This window comes from Volvox carteri (assembly GCF_000143455.1).
Source record: "Volvox carteri f. nagariensis unplaced genomic scaffold VOLCAscaffold_7, whole genome shotgun sequence".
Classification (NCBI taxonomy): domain Eukaryota; kingdom Viridiplantae; phylum Chlorophyta; class Chlorophyceae; order Chlamydomonadales; family Volvocaceae; genus Volvox; species Volvox carteri.
Window position 1 is genome coordinate 2,343,639 of NW_003307550.1, and position 19,528 is coordinate 2,363,166.

At 54.0% G+C, this 19,528-nt stretch overlaps 2 protein-coding genes across 2 annotated transcripts; one reads left to right on the forward strand and one right to left on the reverse strand.

Annotated features, from left to right (window-relative positions):
• Window positions 1-2,735: 2,735 nt before the first annotated feature.
• Window positions 2,736-8,919, forward strand: VOLCADRAFT_88105 (uncharacterized protein; the record flags this gene model as incomplete). Its single annotated transcript, XM_002947656.1, has 11 exons — window positions 2,736-2,766; window positions 3,321-3,638; window positions 3,773-3,888; window positions 4,753-4,814; window positions 5,517-5,575; window positions 6,209-6,291; window positions 6,948-7,154; window positions 7,481-7,537; window positions 7,923-8,012; window positions 8,465-8,570; window positions 8,897-8,919. 11 exons carry the CDS (start codon window positions 2,736-2,738, stop codon window positions 8,917-8,919), a joined length of 1,152 nt encoding a protein of 383 aa, XP_002947702.1.
• Window positions 8,920-9,094: 175 nt separating this feature from the next.
• Window positions 9,095-10,519, reverse strand: VOLCADRAFT_88106 (uncharacterized protein; the record flags this gene model as incomplete). The annotated part of the gene is made up of 4 exons (XM_002947777.1): window positions 9,095-9,418; window positions 9,588-9,613; window positions 9,880-10,010; window positions 10,461-10,519. The coding sequence occupies 4 exons, from the start codon at window positions 10,517-10,519 to the stop codon at window positions 9,095-9,097; spliced, it is 540 nt and encodes a 179-aa protein (XP_002947823.1).
• Window positions 10,520-19,528: the final 9,009 nt, after the last annotated feature.

The window sequence follows — 19,528 nt, forward strand, 5'->3', positions numbered from 1 at the left end:
CTCAAACTGAGTACGGAAGGTCGATTTCGCTCCGTCACGGCCAGCGGTTGTGGTATAACTTCCTATGACTTAGGCCAGCCATGCTCAGCTCTGTTCAGCACTTTTGCGCAACAGGGCCACTTGCGCTCGGACGCGGTCAAGACTGCCAACGGCCGCACGCGGCCTTGGGGCTGGCATGTAAGGTTTGGCTAGCGTTTAGGTGGCGCACGTGATGAAATTGAAGGGGTTTCGTGGCCCGGAAGCATATTGACCGTTAGGTGTGCGTGCGTACTTGCGGTCTTTGCGTGCGATAATGGGGCTGTTTTTTAACGTGTTGTTGGCTATTGCACGCGCCAGGCGCTGCATGAAGAACGCATGTGATAAGGTATTGGTTGAGGAGGTCAGCTGGAGGACGTGCCCAGATACAGCGTTCGCTTCTTTTTCAAGACGTTTTGTTACCTAGGCGACGCGTCATCCGCAGTTGTCTGTCTTCCGGGCGCAGGGGGTAGGTTGATCGGTAGGCAGTTTGAGGCCGGGAGCCATAGGCAATGGCCCTGCTTTTTCTTGCTTTTTTTGCTGCTGGTGTACGGGACAAGGGGGGCGTATCTTCACCCGTGGCCGCTACCCGGCGAAACCCTTCCTTCCCCGGTATTTCGGGACACCCTCATCTAGTCACTCCAGTCAAGTTCTCAGTGGATCGCTCAGGTTCCGCACCCACCAACGACATCCAACGGAATCTGCCGGATCGACGGCGGCCCAACTCCATTCCTGGTCAGCTCGCAAGCCAACTTTATCCCAGGTCACCACCGTCCATCGACTAGTTGCACTTTACCTTCCACCATCGGAAGGATTTTTGATCTTGGGGCATTGGTGCGTGCTCTACCAATAGTGCCTGACCTGCTGCTGGGCTGCTGTCGGACTGACCAGCCATGGTCTCATCCCGTTTGGACGCCGTTTGACGGACCTCTGTGCGTTAGGAGGGTAGGATCCGGGCTGGAATTAGGGAAGAGCTCTGTCGCAGAATTAGCCTGGATTTTATTCCTGACAAAAGAATTGGTCCGTCGAGGTCTTGAATTGTTCTGGCGGGCTCGCCGGAGGTATTCGAATTGCGCTGTGGAGCCTCGGAATTGGGCTGTGCTGGGCCTGAATTGGCCTGTCCGGGTGCCGAATTGGCCTAACAGGGTATCGAATTAGCCTGGCAGGGTATCGAATTGACCTGTTCGGGGTGTCAAATTGGCCTTGCAGGGTATCGGATTAGCGTGTTCAGGGTGTCGAATTGGCTGTCAAGTTGGCAGGATTGGCTGGGGCTGGCATCCAAAAGCACATGACTTTTAAGGAATTTACAAAAAACTTTGCAAGGGGACCGCTTACAAGTGCCTCATGTGCGTATTGGTTTCGATCCCAGGACATGGAGCAGGAAAACTTGCACACCTGTTTACCGTACTCTGGCAATGTAGGATGGCAAGCACTCAGGGCCACAACTGCAATACCCAGTCAAGTCAGTCGCCGAGGCCCCACTGTTTTCCTACCACACTTCATCGGCAGTTTGTCCAGTTTATCCCACAATACTCGTAAGCATGAATAGGTTCGGGTGGAAACAATTGCAAATCTCCGATACACCGCTAAACTCAGTACCACGAGCTAAAATGAAAACAAATGAAAATGCAGATGTCTGTCGAGAAGAATGTGTGCTCCACATGCGTTCTGTGCCTTAATCCATCGAGCTCTCCGTTGGGCGGGGCATGGCCCATGAAGTTGCCCCTGGTATTCTGCCCATGCAACCAAACACTGACACAAAACGTTGCACGTCTGGGCCCATGTAAACCATGACACTTCCGTGTGGATTGGCTACCCGCGCTCCCCATGGCAGGGGTCCTCCCTCCTGCTGGTGACTCCCAGATTGTCCACGCACAAACGCCAAACGTTGGCGCAGAAAACAGACAGGCCACTGCAGTATGGCATCTAACCATGCATAATAGTGCGTTCTTGCCAAGGTTGAATATCATTTTTAAGCTTGGTTAAATCTAAACCGTTTGGACCACGTAAAGGCTTTAACCATGGGCCACCGAATGGTCCTTCAAGAAGGGTCCTTCGCGACGGGTCTTCTAAAGGGAAACCAAATGGTTAGGAAATCTTTTCGTTCGCATGACTAAGTGAGTAGTCATGCTGCGATAGCGATACAAAAAGTTATCCGTCAGTCGCTGGGATGTAAACAGAAACGATGTCCTCGTGTGTGCTTTTATGTCCAGTAGCTTTAGGTACGTAGTAGCTGCAGCAAGCAGTGATTAACGTTAACGCCCTCGACTGCAGGAAGCAGTTGCTGTTGCCCCACTGCAGCCCACACGCAGCCCCCAGCACCTGTGGTTTGCGCAAGTTATGGCCAGCGCAACCATTGTGCGCATATGACCGCACAATCGATCCGCAGCGCAGACATCTGGGCTGCCAGGGCACGCGAACGGCTCAACATCAAACCGTTTTGTCCCGTAAGACGTAAACCAACCGTTCCGTGTAAACGTGAGGAACACCTGGTGTTGTCCACCTGTGTTGGGCATATGGTTTGCGACCTTTGCCATGACAGTCCTTTGCAAACTTGCATCAAAGATTCTTATTGCTGAAATAACCAAAATGAGTTACGTTGCAGGAAGTAGTCTCATTGGCGATAAAGACACGCAAACGCCTGTCGGCAAACTGTCTGACTCATGCAGGCTCATACCCTACCACAGCCATGTCACCTCTCATGCTAAACCCTGAATAATATGGTTAAAAAACCTGCTCAGCTCGAAGCAGGTGCTTGCGGGATATGACATGCACGGCAAGTGGGTCCGGGGGCAAACCGTGCACGGCAGTCTGCAATTAGGCAGGTTATTAAAAATGCAGACATAGGCCGGTATACAGTATTTCAACCAGGTGAAAAAAGTTATCTTGCATTGCTTTGGCTCGCCATTCGTAATCTGAAAAGGCATAACGTTGACGGACACTTACTCATGCTTAGGGTTCAAAAAGTCAAATGTTAGCCAAAACTTCCTAGGAGTGTTCTATGATAATTTCACATTATTGTTTTAGAGTTTTTGTGGACAGGATGCTGTTATGCCGTCATTCGTACGAGGGCTTAGTCAGCCTCTCTGTGCAGCGCCAAGAACAGCCCGTCGACAAACGCATCCATTAAGATAAGACACAGGCGCATTAAGAGGACACATGTATTTAAGGCAGCATATAACGTGCTCGGAATCTGCAATTCATCCGCTGAACAACTTGCAGCATAATGTTCAGCGCTTGCTTTGGGCGTGGGTTGTTTGTAAGGAATAGGATTCCTTCCAGCAGTCTTCCCACTTCTAATGCAGATGCGAGAGCTCGGCTGCAGGAGAATGAGGGAAGCAATAGAGGGTTATCGGAATCTAACACACAGCAGGACCGCACCAGCGATGAAAGGACTGGTAATCTTTGCCCTATCAGGAGAAGCCACGAGGGCGCTGCAGCTTCTGCAACTGGGCAAGCTGTTCCCATGGCGTCGTCGTCGGTACCAAACGGCATCAACGCTTCACGCATTCAAGATGTGCTTCCTGAAAATGTCACTCTCTGTGATGCCCGCAATGTTATGGAAGGCCTGTGCCTACAGCAACGCGAACTCGGACGAGGGACCTACGGCATCGTCGTCCCAGGTGCGCTTTCAACTGCAATCGCCCAGGACCTGCGCTTTCCTCAATCGCGCATAATGTTCTTTTATACAGTCTTTTTTGTCTCAATCACACATTCTACCTGGATGCGCGGGTTGCGGGGATCTGCGCTCGTACAGGTACCTATCGCGGTGTCAACTGTGCTGTCAAGATCATGCTTTCCAGAGGTTTGGAAAAGGCCGCCATCCGCGAGGTTCTGCTAAGTCCGAGACTCGTCCACCCAAACACCGTCCTGGTAGGTTCCTATCGGATGTGCTCAGATGCCACCAAGATCCTTGTTGCCTGCCTGCCTGCCTGTCAGCCTACCTGACTGATATGCGTCTGTATACCAACGTGTACCTCACAAGCTTCCCGGCACCCCCGCGACTGTCGCAAATGCACCTCACCTCAGCGTTGTTACCACGCATTGTTATCACATGCGTGGTAACAACACATTTATCACTAGCTGGTTCTATCCCAAACAACCTAGAGCTGCGCTGATGGAGTTGTTGTGTGTGTGTTACATGGTTGGGGGGTGCGTGACCCCATACCTGTAAGACTACCCATACGAGCCGAAGGCCCAAGGGCAATACTACAACGCCTAAAAGCCACGGAGAAAAGGAAAAACACCGCACATCAGCCCAGATTAGCGTCCAAAGGGGGTAATTGAGTTTCGGTGAGCCCACATACGTTCCAACATCCTCGCCAGACGTGCGGGTTCCCATTGCATGGCCTCCAACATGCTCTGAGTTGTTGTGCAAGTTACAAATTAGAAGTTCCGCAGGAGCGCGCGAGCCGTCCGTGAAAGCTTGAGGGGGGCGCCCACCTCCCACGGAGGGCCAATTGTCATTATTACTATTATTGTGAAACCGAGCGGTGGTAGGACGTTGTGGTCCGGCCCCCCGCTCGCCTGGGCGCGGCGCGCCTGAGCGCGATGTGCCTTTCCTCCAAGGGGGGTTTCAGCCATGATAGTACGCAATGCAACAAGGGACTTCGAAAGGAAGGCTTCTGCTGCTGCTGTTACTGCTGCTGCTGCTGCTGCTCCTGATATTGCTGCACCCAGGCCGTGGAAATCAAATCCGACATATGCGCACCATGTGTGTTCACACCATGCATGCAGACGTACGCCACCCGTTGTGCACATCTTACGCACGAATTTTTTGATCTTCTGGAGGGCGAAAGGTGTGTGCGCGAGAGGGCATGCGAGGGCAGGGAAGTGCGGACTCCATCGTCGTCAACACTGCTATCGCCTTTGCTCTTCTTTCCAGGCTATGTGTGTCTATTGCAGCGACAGGCGATGTGCCCTTTGGCTCCTCGGTTTCTTTGCACACATTACGGTGTAGAAATTTGGTAGCCCGCTGTTATAACAACAACAGCAACGACAACTGCTCGTCCTTTCTCGGGGCGAGCCGCCCACAGTGTAACACCCCATCAACAACTGTTATCGCCACCATCCCGGCCGGTCGCCGTTGGCCCCGTCGCCAGCCTGTCAGGTTCCAGTCCTGTTTACAATGTGCAACTCCCTTCGCATTAGGACTCCCTTTCCGACGTTTCCACTTCGTCGCCAATAGAATCCTTAAATGCCTTCACTTGCCCATCCATTTATTTACGCATTTCCTGATTTGCTCAACCGATGGGGCTTTTGTTGACTACTTCCCGGCAACACAGGTCCGGCCTGGAGTGCATTGCAGAGAATTGATGCATGCGCCTTTTAGACCTTATCACGCTGGGTAGCGTGGGGAAGGGTGCCTAACTCAATGCTTGGCCTTGGAGGCTTCTGCAGCCGCTGACTGTCCCTTTGCCTGGACGCGAGGGCGCTTTGAAGATACTCATATATACCTCTGCTTGTGCGCTTGCCGTATTCGTTACCCACGTCCCCAACAGGGATGCCAACCGTGACCCTCGTCTGCCACGAGCCCTAGAACCCGTCCCGCTGAGGTCAGGTAAGGTTAGGATGCCGCCCACGAGACCCACACGGATCAAGTTACGTTTTAAATATGGTTTAATTTAATTTCATCTGTTAGATTCCAAATGGATGAATGAAGATGAGCCGCGCAAGTGATGGCTTCGCAGTATTACGGCAGTAATGCAACTCTGAAATTCTAAGTTGCAATTCTATGATATATATTTTTTACTTTGGATGAAGCGCGCGCTGTCGGTTGTAGGCGTCCCGGAGGCAAAGCAGCTCTTAATTCGCCCGGCCGGTGGGCCAGTAGCGCTGACAGCAAGACTTTGTCGAAACGGCAAAACGCATAAAGCGAAAAAACTCTGGCGCTGGCTTAAATGCCGGCGGCCAAATTCTCCAGCCTGGCCGTTCGCTGACGGCACAGTGGACTGATTGGGCCTTCCTTCCAGATCCTTCGTGTCCTGGAACACCAGCATCCAGAGCACACACCCATATTCGATACGCAAGCCACCCTTGCTTCATGCCAAAGCTCATGGCATGAACCGGGTCCTTTGACTCAACTTCATAGTGCGCTATTTACACCCCCAACCCCCAATCTGCGAACCGTCACCTCTTCCATTTCCCTTGAGACGATTTTTCTTATTGCATATATTTCCCGGGCCTTTTCCAGAGGATGGTTTCGGAGACCCTACGGGATTACATGACGGGTCCGACCCGCTGTTCGTGCTGCACCAAGTCCTGCACACGCTTGGGGTAGGTACGAATGCCATGCACCAAGCACCATGTCCCCAGGGAGCAGCGGTTTTGCCGCTGTTGTGGCACCAATAACCTTGTCGAGGATGAAAACACGTGTTGTTGGAATGGCCAGCCTATAATTCTATTCGTGCGGAAGAGGGATTCGATCATAAACAGAGCATGTTGGAGGTCATGCATTGGGAGCCAGCACGTCTGGCGTCTGGCGTCTGGAGCATATGTGGGCTCACCGCAACTCAGTTATCCCCTTTGGGCGCCAACCTAGGCTGATAGTGCGGTGTTTTCTTTTCTCCGTGGCTTTTAGGCGTATAGATACTGCCCTTGGGCCTTCGGCTCGTATGGGTAGTTCTACAGGTATGGGGTCACGCACCCCCAAACATGTAACATACACACACACACACACACACACACACACACACACAGAATGCCATGCTGTAAAGTTATAGTCCACCATGCTGCAACTGCTCGCTGTGCATTGCTATGTTGCTGCTGCTGCTCACCTACGGGCCCTCCCATGCTACTCGGGGCCAACTCGGGCCGACAGCAAAGCCGCTGCAAATAACGCCTGCGTAATCTGTCATCCGCCACCTAACCGAAATCAACCACGCCGCCACCACTCACGCCGCTAACCGCCACCAACCGCCACCAACCGCCAGGCCGAAACCGGTAAAACCGTGGTGATCATCATCCAGGAGCATTGCGATCGCGGTACGTTGGACAACGCCATCCGCAGGAATATATTTCGACCTACATCGCAGTGGGGTCTGAGGCTGGCACGGCGCGCACTGCTGCGCACCGCCGCGGAGATCGCACGTGGGTTATTGCACCTCCACGACTGCGGGGTCGTTCACGGGGACTTCAAGGTGCGGGAGGTGATGATGGGATGGTGTTGTGATATGGAGGTTGGCTGAGTGTTGGGTTTGGGTGGATGGCGGTGGGAAGACACACAGTGTTGTCGTGTGTGTCTGAATTTTCTGCTCTCCTTTGAAGAGAGGCCTTCCTTGGATCGTCCGGCGATTTAAACTCTGTGCTCCCTTGTAATTCAAACTACTGCCGGCATACTTAAAATAAAATGGATGGTACCGACACCTGGATGGTGGCGGGCTAGGCCCCAGGCATGATCCCCCAAGTCGCACAACCCTTCCCTTCCCTTGCCTTCCTTTTCCCGGTGCTCCTAAAACAACTCCAGCCCGCCAACGTGCTGCTGAACTCGTCTCGGGAAGACAGGCGCGGCTTCGTGGTCAAGGTAAGGCAAAGGATGGCAAAGGTTGCCAGGTTGGTGTTTCTCGTCGGAGGTGGTTGAGGCGGTAAAGGTGTGAGCTGATCTTGGCGGATTGTACAAAATAATTACAGCCTGCTGTAGCGTACTGTTTTTTCCATAGTCTCTCTAGAAAACTTTTTTTTGTTAAAATCAATTGAAGATTTTTTTCCTGTTTCAAGGTCGACATAAACCTTAGTAGGAATTTACATTATTTTTTTACATAATACATATACATATCTTTGATTTTTTTTATTATTTCGCGGGGAGTTGCACCCCTGACATGATGAGTTCTTTCCATCCCTGCACCTCTACCTGTATGGGGCTACCATCTAGAACAGCTTCAAGCTAAGGGCCACTGCTTACGAAACAGGTCGCGGACTTTGGACTGGCGCACGTGCTACCCATCACCGCCGACAGCCTGTTCACGGACAGCTGGGGCTCCATCGCCTACATGGCCCCGGTACGTGCGTGTGGCAGATACATGACATTTTTCAGTTCATGTCGTCTCTTCACTGTGCAGTACACAAGACGCGACGGTTGTGCAGCAAAAGCTGCGCTGTCGCACGGCGCGTGGCAGCATCTGCAGCACCCACCCTCATATACCACACGCCACAAACGCTCCCCACGCTAGTGCTGGCTTGGCCCCAAAGCGGGTGATGTTAAGGCGACGGGGCCCCTGTCTGGAATGCGAGACGATGTAAGATTTATTGGATTGAGTTTAGTTTCGGGGCCAATGCCATGTGGAGGCTAATCTAGTCTAATCTAGCCACTGATCGGCCCTGACCGCGGCCGCGAACATCCCAAGTTGCGCAGTTTGCGTGGGCCTGCATGTCGCCTTCCCGTAGCTCAGCCAGCCACCCACAGCCACCAACGGGGTCCACGCGGTGACGTCCTCAACCCTCAATCCTTCAGGAGGCATTTGGCGGAAAAGTCAGCCGTGCAACTGATGTCTGGGCCTTTGGTGTGGTGCTCTGGGAGATGCTGACGGCGCAGCGACCGTTTGCAGGCTGCCGCCAACGTGAGTTCCGATTAGTTCCGTACACTGGCTGCCGTACATCAGCTGTGTGGATGGAGGGGAAAATGAACAGCGTGTGTGGAGTCCCGCACCGTTTTTCAGCTCCGATTGTGTGTGTGCGTGTGCATGTGTGTGTGTGTGTGCTTTAGACCAGATGTAGATGTGCCGTTTGCTGTTCACTGCTACCAGAGCGCCGCAGAGCGTTCATTTCGTCGCCTGCTGGTGGTGCAGCACTCCCAAGTCGCCCGACTGTCCGCATGCATCTTTCTCCCGCATATCAATCCGTCAACTCCTCCTCCTCCCTTGTCACCCGCTCTCTAGCCGCCTAGCGCATGCTGTTCGCAGCTGCTAATCCTGGTAAGCGGTGCACGGGGTGCCCTGCACACACGGTGAATTGACCATAAACCGCACAATGTTCGAACGCGCCACACACGAGCGCAAAAAAAAAGAAACTCGCGGGGACTCAATATAAGTATGCCTATGAGTAATTTCATCGCTCTCGCACGCGCATACGCGGCCACGTTGTTTTATGTCACATGACCACGACCCCCCTGGGTGCCCTTCGGTGTGTATATTCCGTGTACATTTACGGTTCCACAGCGGATGTAGTCATAGGAGTTCGGGAGGGTCATCTGAGCCTCCTCTGGCCCGAAGATGAACCCATGGCCGCGCCAATAATTGAGCTGGGTCGCCGCTGTCTCAGCCACAATCCCGATGGCCGCCCGCGGCTCGATGTTGTGATCCAGTGCCTTGTCAACATCGAGCGCGGCATCCGAGCGGAAGCATTTGAGGAGCAACGCCAGCAGCAGCAGCGGCAACCGCAGCGGGGTGTGCAGCCGCAGGGGATGCAGCTGCGGGTGTTACAGCAGGAGAAGCTGCAGCAGCGGCTCGTGCAGCAGCCGCAGGAGCCGTTGCAAAGGGAGCCGCGTGCCGCTGCTGACCCCGGCGGCCGCGGTGGATTGGCTCGCCTGGATAGCAGTCGGGAGAACTCCGGGTCAACTCCTTCCATCATCGACTCACTGCATCCCACATCTGACATCGTTCTTCTATGAGGGAGTGGAGCGGAGTGGAGTGGCGTGGAGTGGGAGTGTCTGGCGCGGCTGAGCGGGTTATAGGCTGCGTCGGAAGGCAGGCTGATATGCTTGGAGCGAGGTCACCTACAATCACGCGAGTGTGCGTATGTATGTATTATGTATGACCATGAAGCATTAAGCTCTGCGCCATGCCATGCAAGCCGCCGACGGTGTTTATCGTTTGGTTGGTTGGTTGGCTGGTTGGTTTGGTTGGTTGGTTGGTTGGTTGGTTGGCCCACCTGGTGAGCCAAAAGACCCACGCACCGGCGCCGGCGGGTTCAGGCGTGTGTAGTGTTGGAGGCAGCAGCTCGGCCGTGGGCAGCTACTGCCGTTGCTTTCGCAGTTGCGGACGGCCTTGCGCGTGAATGGCCTGTGGTGTATAGGGTTGAGTCGAACACGAGCCAAGTCATGTGGCTGTGCGTGCGGGACTTGTGCGTGGATATTAAGATGGTTAGGCGGTTAGGTGGTGGTGCACATGCTTAAAAGAGAGCCGCCAGGGCCCCGCAGCGCCACTGGATGCGACTTCGACGCATTCGTCTTCCCATGCGGGCTGGCGGGATAGGTTGGCGTTTTGCTCGTGTGGTTGCTTTGGCCCACACATAAGCCGCCGAGGAGTCTGATTAAGAAGAAGATCTAAGAATGAATGTTATTAATGCCATACAAACTTATGTCCATTCTTTTATTCGAAACGTTGTTAGATGATAAGCAGCTAAGCTGCATAAAATTATGAATGACTTTCATTACTGTGAGCTCGATGGGATGGGTGCATGTAGGGGTGGGCGAGCCGGAAGGAAGCAGGCCATGCAGCTTGCGCACCTACCTGCTGCTGCTGCCATCCGGCTGATGACCGTGCGAGCGCATGTCAAATTGCTTATACATACGGACAGGTCGCCGGGGGGTTAGGTAGAGATGGGCATGCGGATGCAGGGCACTGGCATGAGCTGCGTCCTCTCGGCATGCCGTGCACCAGATGGAATCGTGCATACGGGAAATTGTTGGAATTGTTCTGCTTTGCATTACATAGCCCCGTCCGCGTTGGTGTATGTTTTCGTACATATCATCACCACTAGAGCTTATGTTGACTGCAGCTGCCTTCAAAAGGGCCGCTGGCGTGAAAAAAACATTATGAGTGTTACACGGCCTGTACATACATACATGTTTCTAGGCGTGATCTACATACGCGAATTCATCGAATGTGAGTACCAGTAGCTTGCTTGGTTTAAGCAAGGCCACACTTTCGGAGTAGTGTAAGCGACATGTGGAAATGTACGGCGGGTTGGTGTGGGTGCGTGCACCCCCTGCTTAGGGCTCCAAATGGGGCGTTGTGCGGGGCGCGAGGAACGACGGCTGCCGGTCAGCGCCCATCGTGGCAGCAGGTTAGTCCGAGGGCGATTTCTTTTTTCGGTTGCGGCCGGGTAGCGCCTGTGCTTGTGGACAGAGCTGTGCGCTGTCCTGCGGGTCGCGGCTTCGGCGGCCATGGCGCCGCCCATGGCTCAACCCATGACGGCCATGGTGGTCATTCGCTCAAGCCACTGTAACTCGCATCCCGGCCGGGCCCTTATCACACACGCACACGCAGAAGTAGTGGGGCGCGGCGATGTGGCTGTTGTCTTTTGCGGTGCGAAAATGTCATTGATGGCGTACGGCGGCTGGCTGGTGCTTGATGGTCCTCCTGGATAGTCGATTGGGCTAGGGAGCGAGAAACCAAGGAACCTGCAGCACAGCAGCTGGAGCGGGAATGTAGGGGCGCAGTGGACCGAGGCCTGCATCTGATGCGCTTTAAGATATAGGGCTGGCGGGGTGATGAGGGCGCCGAGCCTCATTCCCTGCGGCAGCAGACGTTTTCGATGCTATAATCATTTGCCGGACGGTTGCGAAATTGGATTGGATTCTAACGGAATGGAAGGATCGTTTCCGAACGGAAGGCCCTATCCTCCGTCACGTACCGGATGTGGGGTGCGACATTACCGCATGACGGACATTACCGCGGATGTTACCAGAAGGTCGCCGGTGCTGCCCGCGCGTCCAAACACACGCACTGTCTGCCATCACAACCCGCTGCTACCGTACTTCCAACATCCAACCTTTGTACTTAGGTCACGATGACTTTTTTGGGGGGATGGGCGCAGACCTGTTCTTGAAATGATGGTGTTAATGGTGTTTCGTTTGTGGTGTTTATTCTGCATGATGGTGTTAATGGTGTTTTCGTTTTTTTCGGTGGTGTTTATTCTACTCGGTTACAATGCGAGCCGTTCTTAATGATATTAACGAGTTATTAACCAGTTGATCTCTGAAAAACATACACAGCAGGCGTTAGAAGAGAAGTGCAAGCTTCCACCGGCCTGGCGGAGGAATGTGACCCCTGTCACCCTCCAGAGGTTTGCGAGCACGCCTTCCCTGTCTGTCTCGGCGGAGTTTGAACGGCTGTGGTAAAGATTCAAAAATAGTTTTTCATTAACATGATTATGTATGATTCATCTCCGGATGACTTGTTGATCCCGTTTTCGGTGTCTGTTTGTCTGTCTGTCTGTTTCGATGTGCCTAGCTGCCTCCGTCCGTAGCACAGTGAGATAATGGCTAGATGCACATTGCCATGAGTTCGGAATCAAACACAATGTTCGTTGATTTTGGTGGCTGCACACAAAAACACATATACACGCACACATCGGGAAAAAGGGTGGAGCTGGTGTTATGCGGCTGGTTTGGGCGATAGATGGACGCTATGGAACCGTGCCGCATGTGTGAAGGGGGAGAGGCCTTACAGCACACTGCGAAGCCATTAGCCACTCCAACAAACAAAAATAATCAAGCACAGTGTGCAAGGGGAAGGGATGTATCGGCTGGGACGAAGGCGAGCATGATATGGTGAAAGAGCAGTGCTTTTACTAGCAAGTAGTGACCAAGTGGTTACTGAGAAAATAACTCCCTTATAGTTAGAAGGTTGTCACTAGGAAGTTACCTGCCATAAACCTGGTGGTCGCCTGGAAATTGGGCTGCACACCCCAGGGAGTGACCGCCGCGTGGATGGATGAAAGCTGTGATGGTTCGCTGAGTTAGGCTCGGGAACGTGTTGCCGTACGTAGAGTCAAAGTTGCTGAAAGCTTGCTCAGACGGCTTGTCCTTTTCAAGTAATTCAATAAGCTATGGACCAGTAACGGCTTTACTTGGAAATGTCCCCAAACACGGCGGCAAAGCCCGCGCGAAGTGCGTGTTACGAAACACCGACAGCACTGTCGCGGCGCCCGTGACAAAGGTGTTGTTGTTGTTGTTGTTGTTGATGGGGTGTTACACTGTGGGCGGCTCGCCCGATAAAGGACGAGCACCGGGGGCCCTGACCGGGCCGAAACACAGCGCAGGGATGGGCGCGCGGCTTTACGTCCGTCTGTTCCTCCGCGCGCGCCTCATTCCCTCACTCACGCCAACCGGGACGCTCTCCCAGCCCCTGGCTAGGCAACACAGCGGCGCAGAAGACTGCTAACCGAGCTATGCAAGAACCGCACGAAAGGCGCCACTTCGCCTGGCCTGCCTATTCACGCGCTCTCGTCTCTCTTGACTGCCAAAACAAGAACAAAAAGAAAACACCACCGGGGGCAGGGGCTCTATTCGGGGGCCTCCTCTACACACTCAAAACCCAGGGCCCCACGCAGCCAGCAAGGCAAGGGATACACGGAGGACCACGGGCCTGAGACGACGCACCACAAAAGCCGAATACGGATGCACAGAGAAGACCAACACAAAGCGAGTACTCGCACACTGGTCCTCGAAGGCCAGCTGTTCAACTACCACGAGCAACGAACAACGAACACTTCCCGAGGGTGGCCACCACTACCTCGCCGGTCCACTCACAAACGAGGCGAAACTGGTCCGCACGTCAGTCTCCTCCTGGGGGTTGCGGGCTCTCGGATGCAGCCCAGCGCGAGACACAGCAAAAACACCTAAAGCCCCGGGGGGGATGACAAGCCAGCACGGCGCCCCCCAATAAAGCCCGGAGAAGGCACGGCTCACAGACGCTGCCTGCTCCCGCTAACCACACCGAAATCCCTCCCCTCCTGACCCTGACCGGCCAGAACCAGCAACACCTGTTCTCCACCTCCAAATCACTCTTCTCCACCGCTTTCCCACCTCCTCTCCACTCCCACAAGCCACCTACGTGGTCTCTACTCTGATGCCAGACAGCACAGAACCCATTCCCCTCACTCCGACGGGCCCCAATTCCCGGGGAGAGGGCAACCACACGAGTACACAAAACACACACAGCCCGGATCCTCAACTCCCCCTGCTAGACCACGCTCAGGGCGCTGCCCCCTCGCCCTGCCCTCCACCTGCCCAGAGCCTCCCTGCTCTCCTCGCTCCCTCACCTATCCCTACTCCTGGCTTTCTCACCCCCTCCCTCACTCTCCCTGCTCCCTTTCCAGTAAGACCTCGACCCGACTCTATCTCGGCTATTTAGGCCGTGATTTCCACCGGTGCTGCGTACCGCATCCGTTCCTCCACGACCGCCAGGATGGGGTGCTGCGGCCCGACTCTGTCCCAGCCGTGTCTGGGGGTCTCCAGCATTGCGAACGAGCGCAGACGCGCCCAGAAGTCTGCCACCGCCCGGGCGCGTGCGCGGGCCAGTGGCGAGGCTCCTGTTGCGCACGCTGTTGCTGCTGCTGCCACCGCCTCGCCCCCTCCCGCCCCTGCTTCCTGCGTTGGCCCGCCCTCCGCTGGGGCGTTTAGGGTGGGTCCTTCTTGCTGCATTGCACCTCCCGCCGGGGTGAAGAAATCTGTGATGGCCCGCTGGCGGGATCTCTGCTGCTGTGGCTGCCCCATCATCTGTCGCTGCTGCTGCTGCTGTCCCGCCGTTGCTGTCGCCCACCTCCGTCCCTGTCGCCGGGTTGCTGCTCGGAGGCAGCACCTGCCGACTTCCATGGCGGATAGCGCCGCTAGGGCGATCACATCCCAAGGGCTCTGCTCACACCCGGGTGGCGCTTGGGCAAGCCAGAGCTGCTGCCGGGTGGTGGTGGCCCCTACTGTTGTCTGAGTGTGTGGCAGGTGCCTGTCGATCTGCTCCCGTACGGCACGTGCGACTGTTGTTGTTGTTGTTGTTGGTGGTGGTGGTGGTGGTGGTACAGAGTGGGAGGCTTCTGGGCGCATGGAACACATTTGGATTGTCCTATCTAGGATTGAACTCCGTACAGCACCGTCCACCATGACCACACTGTACTGTACGCCATACGAACTGGAAGTCCAAGGCGGTTGGTTCTACTTTACAAGCACTGCAAAAGGGGTTGTTGTTGTTATGTGAGGGCTAGGTACGGAAGTGCATTGTACGGATGTGCTCAGGTATTTTTCGAAAAATACAGGAATTCCTGTATTGTGTGGTTGCTAGCATTAACGAACCTGTCGATATATGTATCGAGTATTTGGTGATAGAAGCAAGGTACGTTGACAAGCTGCATTACTGAGCGCACTTTTGCTTCTTGAGATGCAGGGCGTAATATGTAGACAAGCGTGGGGGGGGAGATGGGACTGATGAGCCGCTGGCCCTGTTTGTATGTTTCCGTGTGTACAATGACACGCGATTCCGTGCGGCCCGGCGTACATCAGTGCCCGTACTATATGATGTGTGGGACAGGGGGGCATATTATAAGCCGTGGCTGCTACCTGGCGAAGTCCTGCCTTCCCGGTATTTCGGGGCATCCAGTCACCCTAGCTGACTACTCAATGGGTCACTCAAGTTCGGCACCTTCCATTGGCTATAATCCATCGAAATCTGTCGGGTCAACGGCGGCTCAATTCCATTCCTGATCGATTTGCAGGTCTACATTTACCTAGATATCCATGGCCATTGGCTCATGCGATCCACCATCAGAAGAAATATCGACCCTGATAAGTTTCGATCCTGGAACCTCAGGGGGCATCGGTATGTGTGTTACCAGTAGTGCCTGACCTGTGTATACGTATGTTTATGTATATGGGATTTCAGGAACTTTAGGTGTTGCTGTGGTGACGGCCGGCGCTGCATGCCAACAGGTCCTTTATTACCTTGCCGGCTCGCTCGTCATCGGCCAGGCGTACTGATGCTGGCATGTTTATTTTAAACAGAACAAGTTCTATTGAAGCCATGGAGGATGGACTCGCATCTGCGGTCTATATGAACAGCTGTACGGCACAGACCCATGGGCTGGGATGAGCCGCGGATCCCCGGGTGACGCTAAGACTTACCCATCGACGACACCGGCTGTGGCAACATGGAAGCACGCTGCCATCAGTCCAGCAGGAATTACATCTGCCAACGAAATCATAAAGTCACCGTCAGCAACAACCACCCATCAGATTTTGAAGCTTCTAGCTCCCGTTGTTCCGTTGTTGGTTGTAGTGACCCACATCTCCAAGCAATACAGCAAAAATAACAAATGCTAATAATAATAGAAGAAGAAGAAGGAGAACTTGAACAAGACAGTCGCCCAATAGCCATTCGCAGCTGGATATCATAACCTATCCAAACAACAACTCACAATATTTTGTCATTCAGTGTTCCTTTCGTGTCACATTCAATGCACATCCACTCAATGCACATAATAAACAGGACCAAACCGCAGCAGACAGCATGCGTTGAGTGGCAGTTTTGCTCAGGGGTTTTGCAACAAGGGACAGCAAGAGATCACCACCAAGAGTAAAAGGTCATAAATAGAACAGTAAGAAAGACGAATCACATCAAACAATGTGGGCATGTTAAAAAAAACACTCATGCGCTAGCTCACGTGCAGGCGAGACACACATAGTAAATAGGTACACGCTCATACAAGGGTGCGAGGCACTAAAATCTCATATCGTATGATGCACACACACACACATACACACATACACACACGCGCCTACGCACACACACGCGCGCGCCTACAATCACACATAAGGCTGGAGAGAACGCGAGCGCCCATGCACCCATGCGAAAAGCTGTGATCTGCCCATCTGGTCGCACGCACGCTAGTTGTACCCACCGCGCCGCCATCCTAACAGGCCTAATCCCCCAGCCCATCATCAAGCCCAACAGCTCGAGGCCGGCTGCTCGAAGCTGCGGGACGTGCGGCTGAAGAACAGCGCCCGGACGCCCAAGCAGCATATCCAGTACCTGAGCGCGAACAAACAGGAGGCCGGGTTCAAGGGCGACCCGTGAGCACCTGCAAGGGGTTCGCTAGGGCGTCCGGCCCCTTTTTTCGTCATTCTCATGGACAGACGAGCGAAGGCTTTGCTTGCTCTGCCAAATGCAGCCCCAGCTAATCCTCCCCAGGTGTACTCCAGCCCCAACCAGGCCAGCAGCCCGAGCCGTGTGATCAATCCTCCTGGAAACTGCGCGACCTCTCATCCCTTAACAGGCCCCCCCCCGGGCCCCGGACAGCGCCGCAGCCCCCATCCCTCACTCACTGAAAGCACCCCTTCACACAGCCCAGGACGGGGCCGCAGTACGGGTGCTCCTCATGCAAATCCAAAGAGATATCCTCGAACCCGGTGGTTCTTAAGACGGGTTTAGGTTGCAATACAGCAGTCCAGCACGGCAAGGACGTGGGGGAGGGGGGGACATGCGGCGGGGTGTCATGGAAGGGGGGAATAAAATGCGGGGGAGGGAAAAGGGAATGGTGGCGGCACTATTGAGGGACAGACACGGAAGATACCGAGACGGACGCGGGCGCGGGGGAAGGAAATACCCGGACACGGCCCTGCCTGCCTCAGCTATAGCAGAATAGGATGCAGAAATAGGAGCACAGGCCTCGCAGCTTGGCCCCGGCAGGAAAGCTAAGAGCCTCCATGCTATGTTGCGCACAACCGCAAATCTATCTTGCGCCTGCAGATGAAAGCTCTTTTGGCAGAGCATGTGGGAAGGCACGGTGCCCCTGGCACCCCTTCCCCCCTCCGCACTCCCTCCCAGGCCACAACCCGCCTACCTTACCCTCGCGGCATGGCAGTTGACCCTAACCGCGAACTCCAACAACCCCCACCCTTTCACCTCATCCGGCGACTTCCCCACACATCGCTGCCCCTGCCTCTTCCCCAGCAGCAACACTCCGGCACGGCACCTCAGCCTCCTACCGGGCGCAAAAGTCCAGGCACTTGTAGTATCCGCAAAAGTCCTTCCACTCCATCCAAAACGTGCCGTCATCTGTGGGCTTGAAGTCCAGAGCGCGCTTCACCTGGTGAGTTACGATAGGTGGGGGGTTGGCTGGTTTCAGGAAAACGTGGGGGACATTATTATTACCCCTGCAAGGTGAAGAGGAACCTCGCCATTGCTTTTGTTCGTGCTAGTGGGCATGGGCATGGCCATGGGCATGGGCATGGACAGCAGTACGCACTCCGCCAGGTGTGCGTTAATCCCCACGACATGGCGACACGACACAGCGCAGCGCTGCACCGGGGCCCCAGGCCGGGCGCTCCACAGAGCACCCTTGGCCGCACACCGCACGCCGCACAACGTTCACACAGCCCGCTACTTACCTTGGGGTTCTCCTCCCACAGCGGGCTCGTGTCGCTCCAGGCGCCCTTCCACTCAAAGGTGCCCCAGGGGTTCCTGTCACTCGCACAAATGTTTTACAAATATGGTGCAGATGGGAGATACTAGAGAGGTAGTTTGTAGGTAGTTACAAGTGCGGGGTCGACAAGTCTTTACCGAACGCGGAGCGAGTATACAATTGTGTGGATTAGGAGGGTAGCAGCTTCACCTGAGGTCATGAGCCTGGCAGTCCCTACTTACCCCGGCATTTCGGGTCATGCTCAACCCATGCCGATGTTCGCGGTGTCAATAACTTTTACCAAATTAGCAATCACCAAAAGCATTCAGTGAAATCTGCCAGATTACCGCCGGTGTCAACTCCACTCCTGGTCAGCACGCAGAACATTATATATATATGGATATATATGGATATATATATATGGATATATATGATCAAAATGGATATATATATCCAATGGATATATATATATATATATATATATATATATATATATATATCCATATATATGGATATATATGGATATATATATATGGATATATATGGATATATATGGATATATATATATATATATCCATTGGATATATATATCCATTTTGATCTGCATAAAGATTCATCCACCCTCTTACGACCATAATAGATTTCGCTATCGATCATGCGACCTTCCAATATCATGATGCTGCAACTTAGCAAACATGGCATGAGAGTACCTTGTCAAAGTTTCACCACCTCACTATATAGCACAACACCGCTCCAAAGCCCAACCTAAGACGACCACCCACCTCAGCTGGATCAATTGGAAGCGGTCCACTCGTTTGACGTTGCAGATGGCGTACGCGTGGCCCTGAGGTACAGCATTTGCGCGCGCTGGTGTGCTGTGGTGCAGTAAGCAAGACGGCCACTTAGAGACCGCCGTACAAGCTGCCGTGCGTCGCTTACCTGTACAATTCCATTCACATCCTGCGTGTCGTTCCCGCTGCCCGAGCTGGCTGCAATGAAGCTCTGTTTGCGGTTGTAGTACATCATGCTCTGCAAACAAGCCATACCACGTCGGAGCGAAATGATAGGGAAGCTACTCGATAGGGGGAGGAGGTGAGGAGAGGGAGGTGAGGAGGAGGAGGAGAGGGGGCGGGAAGGGGGAGGGGTCCCGCAAGGGTGACCCAGGAGGAGAGGCCTCCGCACATTGCCCGCCCTTATACTTCATGTACGTTTCTTACGTTTCACTTCTTCCCCTCTCTCCAATCTCCTCATCCCTCCATCCAGTTTCTGTCTTTCCCTCTGCCTTCCCCGCTTTCATTGTCACTCTCTTCCCCCTCGCACGTGTGCAAGAATACCAATACACACACTCTCTTTTGTTTCTTCCGCTTTCCCGGAGTTTACCTGGCTTATGGGTTGCTTATCT